The sequence below is a fragment of the Cucurbita pepo genome, chromosome LG15 (assembly GCF_002806865.2).
Source record: "Cucurbita pepo subsp. pepo cultivar mu-cu-16 chromosome LG15, ASM280686v2, whole genome shotgun sequence".
In the NCBI taxonomy this organism is placed as follows: Eukaryota; Viridiplantae; Streptophyta; class Magnoliopsida; order Cucurbitales; family Cucurbitaceae; genus Cucurbita; species Cucurbita pepo.
Window position 1 is genome coordinate 4,557,108 of NC_036652.1, and position 13,758 is coordinate 4,570,865.

The 13,758-nt window shown below is 34.5% G+C and overlaps 2 protein-coding genes across 5 annotated transcripts; both read left to right on the forward strand.

The window, feature by feature from the left end:
• The first annotated feature begins 337 nt into the window (after nucleotides 1-337).
• Nucleotides 338-11,451, forward strand: LOC111811563 (dynamin-related protein 1E-like). Of its 4 annotated transcripts, none has more exons than XM_023698472.1 (16): nucleotides 338-734; nucleotides 886-949; nucleotides 1,522-1,629; nucleotides 2,487-2,588; nucleotides 3,358-3,408; nucleotides 3,501-3,562; nucleotides 4,026-4,114; nucleotides 4,264-4,330; nucleotides 5,459-5,653; nucleotides 5,757-5,876; nucleotides 5,957-6,027; nucleotides 6,345-6,570; nucleotides 7,226-7,276; nucleotides 7,360-7,731; nucleotides 7,809-7,943; nucleotides 11,376-11,451. In XM_023698472.1, exons 1-15 carry the CDS (start codon nucleotides 459-461, stop codon nucleotides 7,932-7,934), a joined length of 1,980 nt encoding a protein of 659 aa, XP_023554240.1. In that variant the 5' UTR covers nucleotides 338-458; the 3' UTR covers nucleotides 7,935-7,943; nucleotides 11,376-11,451. The 4 variants fall into 4 exon arrangements, with proteins under 4 accessions (XP_023554240.1, XP_023554239.1, XP_023554238.1 ...); XM_023698471.1 differs by having other exon boundaries at nucleotides 339-734; nucleotides 7,809-7,979; nucleotides 11,376-11,448; XM_023698470.1 differs by lacking the exon at nucleotides 11,376-11,451 and having other exon boundaries at nucleotides 339-734; nucleotides 7,809-8,345.
• LOC111811565 (expansin-like B1) lies at nucleotides 11,229-13,478 on the forward strand. The gene is made up of 5 exons (XM_023698474.1): nucleotides 11,229-11,461; nucleotides 11,689-11,795; nucleotides 12,155-12,333; nucleotides 13,036-13,168; nucleotides 13,259-13,478. The coding sequence occupies exons 1-5, from the start codon at nucleotides 11,314-11,316 to the stop codon at nucleotides 13,457-13,459; spliced, it is 768 nt and encodes a 255-aa protein (XP_023554242.1). The 5' UTR covers nucleotides 11,229-11,313; the 3' UTR covers nucleotides 13,460-13,478.
• Nucleotides 13,479-13,758: the final 280 nt, after the last annotated feature.

Sequence of the window (13,758 nt, forward strand, 5' to 3'; positions counted from 1 at the left end):
TTAAAAACAATATCACAACCCAACCCGAAAATATAGAGTGTTGGGTTGTGAAAAGTTTACAGGTGAGTTGGGTTGGGTTACCAATTCAATCAACCTCCACTTTTGGGTTGGGTAAAAAAAAAAAATATTTCAACCCAACTCCACTCCGACTATATTTGTAATTTTATTTTTCCATTTATTATAATTTTTTGTTTGGTAATGATTTGTTAACTTTATGCCTTTGTACGGAAGAACACAGCCCGCCAAAACACAAAGGTTTGAAAAGAATTTAAATATGTGTAACGTTTTATTTAAAGGACAAGTAATTATCCGTTTATATGAGTTCAAATGAAAGTCGAGTCATATAAAAACCGTCCAAACGTGCTCCCGTTAAATCGTGCAACATTTGCTCCCACAACGCTGATTCCAGAATCTTCGAACTTCAATTCTATTCCAAACACGCAAAAATAGCTCTCCTTATGTTCTTCGACGTCTTCTCCTTCTTCACTCTGATCATACTCACTTTGCTCTCGGTGATCGTCTCCCATGCTTCGAATTCGAGCTCTTCTTCTACTTGTGTAGTGAAAGATACAGAGGAGGACGCTGAACTCCGCGAAATGGCTACCATGGAGAGCTTGATCGGCCTCGTTAACCGTATACAGAGGGCTTGTACTGTTCTTGGTGATTATGGCGGTGATTCTGCCTTGCCTACTCTTTGGGAGGCTCTTCCATCCGTCGTCGTCGTTGGCGGCCAGGTAAATTGTGCTGTGACTTTTATTGATCTGTAGATTGTGTGATGCTTGTCTTTGTATGGTACTGTTTTTGGATGCATGTGCATGTGTGTTTTTTTTCAGGTGGTTTTTCTTGCATGCGAGGTTAATTTGTTGTGCTCGGTTTGAAATGTAGAGCTCCGGAAAATCATCAGTATTGGAGAGCATCGTTGGTCGTGATTTTCTTCCCAGGGGATCAGGTAAGTCACTGTTGGTTCTAGTTTTGTTTTCTTTCAGAAAGAGGTAAAATGATCAAAGTTGAGTTTCGAGGTGTGGAGCTATGGAAGAAACAATTGCATGAAAATTTCTGCTAATTTTTGTGGTTATTATTCTCTATAATTAGTCAGATTGAGTCGCGCGGTCATACCACAAGAACAATCAACAGAGTATGTAATGGAAAAGGAAAAACAATAAAACTATAAGAGCAAGAAGAACTCATGTAAACGATTTTAATGATTCGGTCATGAGATCTTTGTTCCATGTTAATGTTAGTCGAAGAACTTTTTCTATCAGTGACTAGAAGAATACAGATTCTGAAGGGAACAGTAAACCTCTATCCGGAGAGTTATATTCAATTAAATTGGAATTTACTACTATTATCGAAAAGATAGAAATACCTTACTGGTTTCTGAACTGAAAGAAACCTCTATAATAAATCATATTCAAATTTCTGCTGCCATAGCAGGCTTTTGATCCAAAGATTAACGATGTCCCTAATACACAATAAGGAAATAATTAGATAAACTCACCAACTGATAATTTTATTTTCCAGGAATTGTTACGCGGAGGCCTCTAGTTTTGCAGCTCCAGAAGACAGAACCAGGAAGAGAGGAGTATGCAGAATTTCTTCATCTGCCCAAGAAAAAATTCTCAGACTTCTGTACGTCATTTTGTTTTTTTAATATTATAAATGGTACTCATTCTGTATTTTAGACTTTAAAATATCGTCAGGTTGGTTGATGAATAAGTTACTTTAATGTTCCTTAGAAAAGTTTCAGTCAGAAAAGTTATCTTGCTGTCAATTTCATATTTAGTTTCAGAGTACTTCCTGTTATGCTAATTTCATTACTCGAGGGGAAATAAGTACTCTAATTTTGTAGTTTTTCAAGGAAATTTTCAGTTTTAAATAACCTTTAGCAGCTTTTCATAAAAAGAGAAAATAAATAATGTTTCAAAAAACGAAGTACGTATTGATTTTTTTGTGAACTGTTTGTTGTATACTACTGCTTAGTACAAGTTCTTTCCCTGAAAATTTTACCTTCTCTAAAAAAACCATTAGTTTTAGCGTTTCTATAAATGTTAGATGAAAACATCTGTAAAACAAATTAATGGAGATATATTAGGATTCAAATTCACGTACACTTAGTCATGGAAGTTCAAAAGTTTAGGAACTCCTAAATTCCATAGTATCTCCACTTATCTCTCACTGTCTTGCACCACAAACAAAGTTGAACGAGAGCAAGCTGCTTTAAAATTTTAACAGGTGTTGGGATGTCTCTGTAGATACATACACATCGTGCTGCTTGAAATGTCTGCAATATATTTGAAATGTAAGATGTAGTAGTTCCTAAGTTTACAAAGCCGTATGCTATGATGTATATCTTATCACGTTTTCCACTATCGAATCAAAACCAATGAAATGAAAATTTAAAGCCTTACCCTAAAGGGATCCATATCAGTAAAATTATCTAGATATCTTCTCTGATATCATTGTTAACTTCTCTTAGTTTTTTGCAGCAATGGTTAGGAAGGAAATTGAAGATGAAACTAATAGTTTGACTGGGAGATTAAAACAGATTTCTCCTGTTCCAATTCATCTTAGTATCTACTCTCCAAATGGTAACAAATCTAGATTTCTAGTGTGGTTCTCATTATTCAGTGACATCTGTTTTCTGTATGGTCAATGATTCTTCCAGCTGTACCTTCACTAGTTTCTTGCCTTACTGGTTTTTACTGATGAGTCATTAGTTTTTGTATTCATTGTAGCTAGTACATTATACATCGAGATGTGTTCTTTTTATTATGCCACATTTTAAAATTTGATTAGGTGAGAAATGTTACTACATTATTAAGTGATAAATCATAATTTTACATTGGATAGATGTATCATTTCTGTTTCCTTTGACCCTATATCTAAAAGACTTAGTGCCACGTTTCTAGAATGATTATAATTTCAAAGCACGCTTCTGCTTGGTTTGCCTGTTTGTTTCATAGGATATAATTGTGGAATTCTTCCTCTTAATGAATTTCATCCATATTATTACACTTCACATCAGATGCTGTTTTTTCACATTCTTTTGGTTTGATAAGACAAGTATTCAAAATAATATTGCCTAGTTTGATGAAGAACTGAACTATATATAGGATAGATATTCTGTTTCTGATGACTTTGACATTCATCTCCAAGAATCAGCTATCGCATTTCTAGGATAGTCATTATTTCTTAATATGGTATTATGATTCTGCTTTCTTTGCCCATTTGTATCATCAATTGGATAATTCATGCATTATTTTCATGAATGAAGTTAATTCGTATTATTATGTATTCTTCTCTGTGTTAACTGATGATGAAAATCTTTTTGGTTTCTTAATGTTAATCTGATCGCAGTGGTCAATTTGACACTGATAGATTTGCCTGGTTTAACAAAGGTTGCTGTAGGTAAACTTCCACCATTTCATTATAAACCATTATAAAATAACATCACAAGTTCCAACCTTATTTTGAGAGGTTAATAAATTTATTTGCTGCAGAAGGACAGCCTGAGAGCATCGTTCAGGATATTGAGACAATGGTCCGTACTTATGTCGAAAAGGTAAGGAAATATCTTTTGCTATAAACTTTTTGTTGCCAGTTTTACTGGAGTTACTTCTTTGAAATTGTTTTCATTGGAGATAAAATAAAGTAGATTCGCCTGAAAATTGTGTGTGCTGGACTGTGAAGAGACAATCAAACTCATATGGAAAAATAGAAAATGGAGTTAATTAAACAAAGATTTATGATTTTTCCGGCAATTTTTGCTCCATTTCCTCCCTTAATTGTACTATAGAATATTGAAATACTGCCTTGGATAAAATCAATGAAGTATTGACATCCCAGTTCAGTAATTCTTCCTCAAACTTAGGATACGAGTTGCAGTTCTTAAGACATTAATGGAATTTGCATTTTACTAATAAAAATACAATCTGGAGAAAAGCTGGGAGAGTGTTTATTTTGAAATTTCCAGCAAGCTGAAGTTTCCTGATCTGATTAAGGATAAATTGAAAACTTGACTGCAGCCAAACTGCATTATTTTGGCCATAACTTCAGCTAATCAAGATATTGCAACGTCTGATGCTATTAAACTTTCTCGAGAGGTTGACCCCACANTTTTTTTTTTTTTTTTTTTTTTTTTTTTTTTTTTTTTTTTTTTTTTTTTTTGCCGATGTCTCCAGTTATGAATGAATTATGCAGTCTTATATGCATGTGTTTTTGTAATGCATGCTTATATCTGTCTTTCTCTCTCTGTTATTTCCTAGGTGAAAGGACATTTGGGGTGCTGACAAAGCTTGATTTGATGGATAAAGGAACAAATGCTTTGGAAGTAAGGACCTAGTTTTTTTTACGTGTTCAACTCTATATTTTAGTGATCACTTGCCCATTGAATGATGCAACTTTATTTATTGGGTTCTAAAATTACGTGATTCATTGAGATTGCTCTATTGATGTTATTTCATAAAAATTTACAATAATATCAAGCACCACATGTGTTGTAGCCAGAAATGTTGTAAATGTAATTAATTCCTTGAAAAATTAATTCTAGAATGAGTTTAAGCCCATTCAAATAGGTTTTAGGCAGATACCCCTTCAAAACTGATTCCTAATTTAATGCACGGTAAATTAGACCCAAAACCCACCGAGGCCAAAATCAGTTGAAAACAATTGAAATATTAAACATAGAGTGCAAGGAAGATACCTGGTTACACCATTATGGGAACGAAAAAGCATATTGAGAAAGCAGGGCATTGCGTGAGATGCATATAGTTATGTTACTAACCGGACAGAGAGTTGTTTATAATTGATATTTTAAAATGTTTTAAAATTGACATGATATATAGCAAGCACGTATTATATGGTAAATATGTGCAGTGTGCTTAAGTTTGTTCTATTTCAATCATTGAAATGATGGTATTGCAATAATCTTATCCTTGCATATGCCTTTTTAACCAACCATACTCTTTAACTAAACTAATTCTAGCTAAGTAGGAAAAATGATTTGGGCGTTTTTATTGTTTCGTTTAGGTGATCAATTAATCATGCTTCACAAAACCATCCCTTATAATGTCCACAAACTTCAATCATTTTGCTAATATCCATCGGCATTATTCTATTCCTTATCCAATAGCCATATATAATATAGCATTGATTTACAAATGCTAGAGGAGATTCTGGTGGATGCCTGATGGCCAGCTTTGAAGATTTTTTCACATCTTCTGTGAAAGTGAACTTGTTGAATAACTAAGTTCTGAGTTCTCTCCATTCCACATCATTTCTATTTAGGAAGAGATTGGTATTGTATCAGGATCAGAATACTTCTTAATAATTGATAGATGATGCCACAAACCCTTGGGTTGACCATTCATATGTGTTGATAGATAACTTTGTGATCCCCATTTCTCTATTCCTGCATCCCTTATCATTCCTGCATCTGCCTCAAAATTGCTCTTTGAAGGTTCTTGAAGGAAGGTCCTATCGACTTCATCACCCTTGGGTTGGAGTTGTCAATCGTTCTCAAGCTGATATCAATAAGAATATTGACATGATTACTGCTCGGCGAAGGGAACGTGAATTTTTTGCTTCTAGTGTTGACTACAGACACTTGGCTGACAAAATGGGGTCAGAGTATCTAGCAAAACTTCTCTCAAAGGTTGAGCTGAGATGCATTTACATGCTGACTCGGTCATTAATTCATTATTCTCTTTATTCCTATCGGCATCATAAATAACAATCTCAAATTGACATGATTTCAGCACCTAGAGTCTCTGATAAAAACACGTATGCCAGGCATTGCATGCTTGATTAACAAAAGCATAGACGAAATTGAAGCTGAGCTTCATCAGCTTGGGAAGCCTGTTGCAATTGATTCTGGGGTAATCTTTTATTTCTTGTTCAATAACTCAGATCTAATTTTCTTTGCTATTAACTAATTCATTTGTCTGACACATAACAGGCTCATTTACATACTATCCTTGAGCTTTGCCGTGCTTTTGACCTGGTGTTCAAGGATCATCTCCATGGGGGGTATACAATATATGCTCTCTATTAAATTTTTATCAGCAAAAGCGTTTTGATCAAGTTCTGTTTGATAATCAATATGTATGTATTTACCAATTCATTGTTCATTGCTGTGCAGGCTTGTCAAGGCAATTATATATGTGTTTTTTGTTGTGCATGTTTCTGTTATCTTCTGCACGACGTACTATTTACTTTTCTAGTAAACTTAATGTTACTTATGAAAGGTTCACTTTATATGTGATGTTATCTTCTTCAACTACATAGCTGGACTAGGATTATGGTTAGTTGTGTTTTTCTCATAACCATTTTTCTTTAAATCTTAGGCGACCTGGTGGTGATCGGATATATAGTGTTTTTGATAATCAGCTCCCTCATGCTCTGAGAAGGCTTCCCTTTGATCACTACCTTTCACTGCAAAATGTGAGGAAGGTGATATCGGAGGCTGATGGATACCAACCTCATCTGATTGCGCCGGAGCATGGTTATCGACGCCTTATTGAAGTTGCAGTCAATTATTTTAGAGGTCCAGCTGAAGCTTCAGTAGATGCTGTAAGTGCCACCTGTTTCTCCCATGCTGTGTTTTCCTATTGATGTGAGCGGTTATTGTTATCATTATTATCATTATTATTTTTTTTGCATTTGGTAGATTCAGTTGATACATTTTATTGATTGATGGTGGGAGAATTTCATTGGAATGATTTTATGTGTTAGGGATCACGAATCTCCACAATGGTATGATATTGTCCATTGTCCTCTTTGAGCGTAAACTCTCTTAGCTTTGCTTTGGCTTCCCCAAAAGGCCTCGTACCAATACTAATGGAGATATAATCCTTACTTATAAATCCATGATTATTCCCTTAATTAGCCAACATGGACTCTCTCCCAACCATCCTCAACAAACAAATATATCTCTACTTTACGAAATATCTATCATATATATGTCTACCAGATTTTTTACTATAAATAGTCATCAGTTCCATATCCCAACAATGTGAAGTATGGCATGAGAAAATACGTGCTTTTAATTTAATGGTAAACTACGTAATTGACTATCAAATAGTAAAAATAGAATTCCCTATTTGTTGTATTCTATCGGATTATGCCTTGTGATTGTGTGCATGTAAAGCAGTGGATTATTTTAAGCTTATCAAACATGCGTTGGTTTTTAGTCCTGTTCTCAAACTTGTCCCTCGGGTACTTTCAGGTTCATTCCATTTTGAAGGAACTTGTTAGAAGATCACTGGCAGAAACTCAGGTCCAAGTCAACAATGTTACATTCTGGTAATGCTAAATGAATAACCATAGAATCATCTGAGCTAATATCTTGAAATGGAACAGGAGCTGAAGCGCTTTCCCACTCTCCAAGCTGAAGTTTCAAGAGCTGCAAATGAAGCGTTAGAGAGATTTCGAGAAGATAGTAAAACGACAACCTTGCGATTGGTTGACATGGAATCCTCCTACATAACAGTCGATTTCTTTCGAAGGCTCCCACAGGATGATGAAAAGGGAGGAATCCCACCAGCTGCAGCTTCCATAGATAGGTATACGGAGACACATTTCCACCAGATAGCATCAAATATTACCTCTTATATCAGGATGGTGTCTGAGACACTGAGGAACAGTATTCCAAAGTCTGTTGTTCATTGTCAAGTCAGGGAGGCAAAGCGATCGATATTAGATTACTTTTATGTGCAATTGGGACAAATGAAGGTATTGAACTTATAGCTGAAAGCCCATTTTTGATCACTTGGAAATACGTTTTATGCTACTGCTTGATTGTTTTGTAGGGTAATCAACTTGCAGCTCTTCTTAACGAAGATCCTGCTTTGAGGGAAAGGCGACAGCAATGTATCAAAAGGCTTGAACTACATAAATCTGCAAGGGATGAGATTGACTCAGTCTCATGGTCCTGATAAGGACAGGTAAAAACTGCACCAGCAAATCTTTCTAATGCAATGGTAAGCATTATATGATCAAATTTTGGTGTATATGAGTGTAAAGCTTGTTTTTCTTAGATTAGGTCCCTTCCTCTTTCTTGCAAGTCTCCGATTTTTGCTTGATTTGTGCCTTTTGTCCTTCCTTGTTTCCCAAGTCTTTTGTCTTTCCCTTGAAACTTTTGATCCATTCAAGTAATTCATTGGGTAAGAAAGGAAATGATTAATTCCGGAACTTATGTCACCTCTCCTTCTAGTTGTTTGTGGTGGCTTTGTTTTTCCTTAGGTTTAGATGGGGAATGTTAACACAAGGAAAATAATTTGGTTTCCTAACAAGTCTTCAATACGAATTTGAGAAACATTTATACTATGGGCTTTAAGGTTATATTATTATATTTTGGCCAAGTTTGGTGAAATATCTCGGACTATTAGTGAGGACTACTGTTAAGATTTACCCAAAGTGGGACTTTAACCCAATTATAGGGACTAAATATTATTTTAATATAGATTTGAACTTCTAATCTTTTGATCAAAATAGTTTGGTTTACCACGACTCTTCATAGTTGTATGATATTGTCAACTTTGAGAATAAAGCTCTCGTGATTTTGTTTTTGGTTTCTCCAAAAGACCTCGTACAAATGAAGATGTATTCCTTACTTATAAATTCATGACCAACTCCTTAATTAGTCAATGTGGGACTCCCTTCCACCAATTCTCCTCTCGAACAAAGTACGCCATAGAGCCTCTTATGAGGAATATGGAGCCTTCGAAAACGAAATCAGAGAGCTTGGATTGCCATATGGAGCCTTCAAACAGCCTCCCTTTAATTGAGGCTCGACTTCTTTTTCTAGAGCCTTTGAGCAAAGTACACAATTTATTCGACACTTGAGTCACTTTTGACTACATCTTTGAGCTCACAACTTTTGTTCGACATTTGAGGATTCTATTCACATGGTTAAGTTAGGGGCATGACTCTGATACTACGTTAGAAACCACGACTCTCTGCAATGGTATGATATTATCCACCTTGAGCATAAATTTTCATGATTTTACTTTTGGTTTTCCCAAAAAGCCTCGTACCAATGAGATGTATTCCTTACTTATAAACCGATGATTCTAGGACTCTTCCTCTACGATCTTCAAGAGTCAAACATTAGGGATCGGAACCTGCTTGGATAAGGGAGAGGAATTTTCTTTTTGGATCTCATTTTCCACTTAAACAGTTGAGAGACGCAAGGAATCTATGATAGGGTGGAATAAAATACTCCATAATGGATTCCATGTCATGAATGATGATGGATTTCTTCTCTCCAGTCTTAGCCTCCCTTCGATTGCAAATCTCTGTCGGCACCAAAAAGTTCTTTGCCGTCCTTTTCTAGCCCTTTGTTAATTGTCAACCAGCATAATTCCATATGCCTAAAAAAAGGTCAATCTTGGCCTTCTTCAAATGCCCCTATAATTTCTTTCCATTAGTAGTAGGCTGCTAATTTCTACCCCCATTGAAACCTAGATGTGCTCAAGATTCAATGAATCCCGAAAATTATTGAGGGGTCGTTTCTTCTTTCTTTCATTAACATTTTTTCGTGTGCTTGCATTGACGTAGTTAATCATGAACTCTCCGTAAATAAGTCGTTAGGATTGTCGAGTCTAATCATTCTATAGGCGGCTTTGTTTGATATCAAGTTATAGGACATATTGGTACTAGAGAGACAGTGTTGGGGCACGAGGGCATTTATATTAATAATATCGAACTCGAGTATTGACATGTCGATAAAATACGAAGATATTGCATTTGATCTGAAATTGATCTAGTGGAAACCAAACAGACTCTCAATGCAGGATGTGAAAAGTAAGACATTTGACAACACCTTTTCAGTGCAAAACCACCAAACTTTTTTCTGATATTAGGCAAACCAATTCAATTGGGTATTTTCTTACTAAAAAACCCTTTGAAGTTCTTTAGGTGAGTCAATGGCTCCGTGGTTTGGTTCAATTTTGTCTGTCTTGATCAAATAATTGCAATTCTAGGCTATAACTTATCCTAAAGTCTGAACTTCTCACGCTCTTGACATGATCAACTTCGAAGATGTTGCCCAAAAGGATTATATATATATATATATATATATATATATATATATATTAATGGGAGAAAGGCAGCTGAGAGAGATAGATCTTAATCTTAATTACTTTATATTATAATCAATCCAAATGGCTCAATTATTTGACTTATGTTGAACTTAAATTATGTCTAATACATGCTTAATCTTTCTATTTCTAATGTATTCTTTTACAGGTCATTGTTTTTAATATATTATTAATACTCACCCTAGTTTAAAATATTAAGACTCGACTTGTTAGATATTACGGAGGTTTAGTGAACACCATGTTGAATCTCTCTACCATTTCCTTCTCTTTCACTTTGGCCAATATGAGTTTACTAAGTACTAGCCGCTTTATCAGGGAATTTTCCATCTTAGGAGGAGCTTTCCAAAGAAATAGCTTAAGTCGCAAATGCTGATTTTGTATAAATTTTTCAAAATTAAGAAATTCATTAGAATGTTGGATGAAAAGTTGACTGAAAAGTTGACTATGTAAAAGAAGTGAGTAGATGGCTTACTAGTTTAAGTTTGAAAGAGTCTAACTATTGTTTGTCAAACATTTTAATAGGGTTTTAATAGATTTGAGAGTAATTTTGAAACGTTTAACAAGACCTTGAAACATGTCTTTTCAAGTGTTAGTAGTGGGACGTTTGGTCTATCGGAGAAGGTTTTTGGTGACAACACTTGGAGATATTATAAGAAAATTCCGACATGAGTAACGAGAAATTCTATGAAAAACACGAGCGTCCACTTTCTACATACAATTAATCTACACAGAGTGAATCAATCCATAATAAACTCTTGAAAGGACGATAACTTTTGAATTAGTTTACCTCTTTTTTACAATTCAGGCTTAAAAATATGCTCTATTAAACCACATTTAAGATTGAAAATACAACAAACCGTCAATTACGATATATATTATAAGCTAACTTTTGTCTTTTGATGATTATAATCACTAACAAAAGAAGTAATACTTTATGGTGGGAAAGTGGTCTTTGTTTCTTGTCCACCAACACCCAAAAAGGAATTCAAATGGACCAAAAAAGGCTAAGGCCAACACAATTCCACTAACCATTTTTAAAATTACATTCAAATTCTTCGGCATAAAAAAAATATATACAACGAAAGCCGAAGGAAATCGGATAGGAATAACCCAAATTTCACTATAAATACTCCAAAAACACTGCCCATTTCAATTCATCACCACATCTTCAAATTCCTTTCCCATTCTTAAAGCTTCTGCTACTCATTTCATTATGCCTCTCTCTTCTCTCTCTTCGGTTTCTGTTTTCGTAATAACTTTGCTTCTCATGCAAAGGGTCTCGGAGAGTGCCACGTGTAATGACTGTTTCACTCGTTCTCGAGCTGCCCATTACCCTAATTCAGAAGAACAAGGAACGGACCGTAAGTACTCGCTCTTAATCTCATATTGGTTAATTTCAAGTTTGTCTCTCTTTGGTTTATGAACTTAATATTATGTTTAGTATACTCGTAAATTCGGTAAAATATTGAATAAATTGACTTATTAGACAAAAAAAAAAAAAAATTATTATTATACAATAAATTAAAAATTCAAAAACATATATTAATTAGAAATTTTTAAGTTAGAAAATTTGTTGCTTTTTTGGCAGATGGAGCGTGTGGGTATGGAACCTTTGGAGCAACGATCAACGGTGGAGATGTTGCAACTGCATCTGAACTTTACAGAGATGGCCTCGGTTGTGGAGCTTGCTACCAGGTGACATAAAATGGTGTTTAAAATCTTTTCTAATATACTTTTTTTTCCGACGAATTAAAAGTGAGTCGGGTTCATATAAATAAAAACTTTATAGGTACCATAATTCTTTTAAAAAATAATTCAAATTTATTATTATTCTTCAAACTAATTCTTAAAACTAAAATTTTCTTTATTATAAAAAATTGAGTCAATAATATAAATGACTGAAGCCAACCCGACTAAATATTTTATACTTAGTATGATTCATTAATTATTTAGGTAGAATAGCTTAAGTTGAAAAAAGTTATAACCCGAACAATTTAATTTGGTCTAAACATGTCTGGTTGAATTGTTCATACGATATAATATTTTGTGAACAGATAAGGTGCGTAGACAGTGAGTTGTGCTCGGAGGAAGGAGCCATGGTGGTGATAACCGATCAAGGGTCAGGCCCAGGCGACTTTATAATGACCCGAAGAGCCTACGCTCGCTTGGCTCAAACCGCTGATGCTGCTGCTTCTTTGTTAGCCCTCGGTGTTATTGACATTGAATACAAAAGGTCAGTTTCCCTTTTTTTTCTTCTCTATGTCGAAATAACAATAATTTTAATTTTGGTCTACAAAATTTATCAAAAGAAAATTAAAAAGATGCCCGACTTTTCTTTCTGAAAAATTATTTGAAGAGATCGTCACAACGTGATCAACAGTTTTCATCGTTGAAAATATTTTGAAATCTAGTGGTTATTAGAGAATTTGTGAATCCACACCATCCATAGTTATTAGGAGACAATCACGAGTCGTGGGACAATCACAAGAGAGATTTTTTTTTTGTTTTTTTTTTGTTCAGGAAGTACACAAATCGACACTTTGAGAGAAAACTATTTCCCTCACTTGGTGAGATCTCACATCGGTTGGAGAGAAGGACGGGTGAATTGTGAGATTCCACATTGGACCGGAAACCTCTCCTTAACAAAAATACTTAGAGGAAGTCCGAAAACAAAAGTCGGAAGAGCGACAATATTTGCTAGTAGTGGGCTTGAGTTATTACATTAAAAAAAAAAAAAAAATATATATATATATATATATATATATCATTCTTGAATCTAAAATATTTTTTTAGGAGATATTTATTCACAAATATTCGACATAAATTTTGAGAGGTCTAATATATACATTTAAGTACCGTAAATACTCATGAAAGGTTTCTCGAGAATTAGGGTTACTACTGTTTATTTTAACCTTATTTTCTCGTGGTTGAACAGAGTAGCTTGTAGCTATCCGTACAAAAACATAACAATTAAGATTGATGAGGCGAGCGATGCTCCTCATTACTTGGCCTTTGTCATAAGGTTTCAACAAGGCAAAAATGATATCACTGCCGTTCAGCTTTGCGAGGTAACCATTTCAACCTTATCAAATAAGGCCTAAACTATTTAATCTTCAACTTAACTTGTTAAAATTTTGAGCTATTTGTAAAATTTGCAGACGAAGAACTTCGTGTGCAAGCTACTAGATCGGAGCTACGGTACCGTGTGGACGACGGCGTCGCCGCCGAGGGGACCGTTGTCGTTGCGAATGTTGCTAACGAACGAGGACGGAGACGAGCAGTGGATCGTCCCCATTAACGATATTCCTCGTGATTGGAAGGCTGGAGATATCTATGATACTGGAGTTCAAGTTAATTAAATTCATCGTCTAAATNTTTTTTTTAATTTTAATTTTTATTAATTTATTATTATTATTTTTTTAACTATTTTTATAATTATTTAATTGGGTGTATGTAATTTTTGAAGTGTATAATAAATTAAATATTTGTGTTCTTCGAGTATAAGTGTATAATGAATCGTCAATTATATCATATTCAATTATTCACCACATACGTAAAATTGATAATATTATTCTTTTTATTTTTTTTATTCCATTTTTCACGTAAACACAAGATAAAAGGAACATTAAAAATGTCTATATAAAAATTAAAGTTAAGG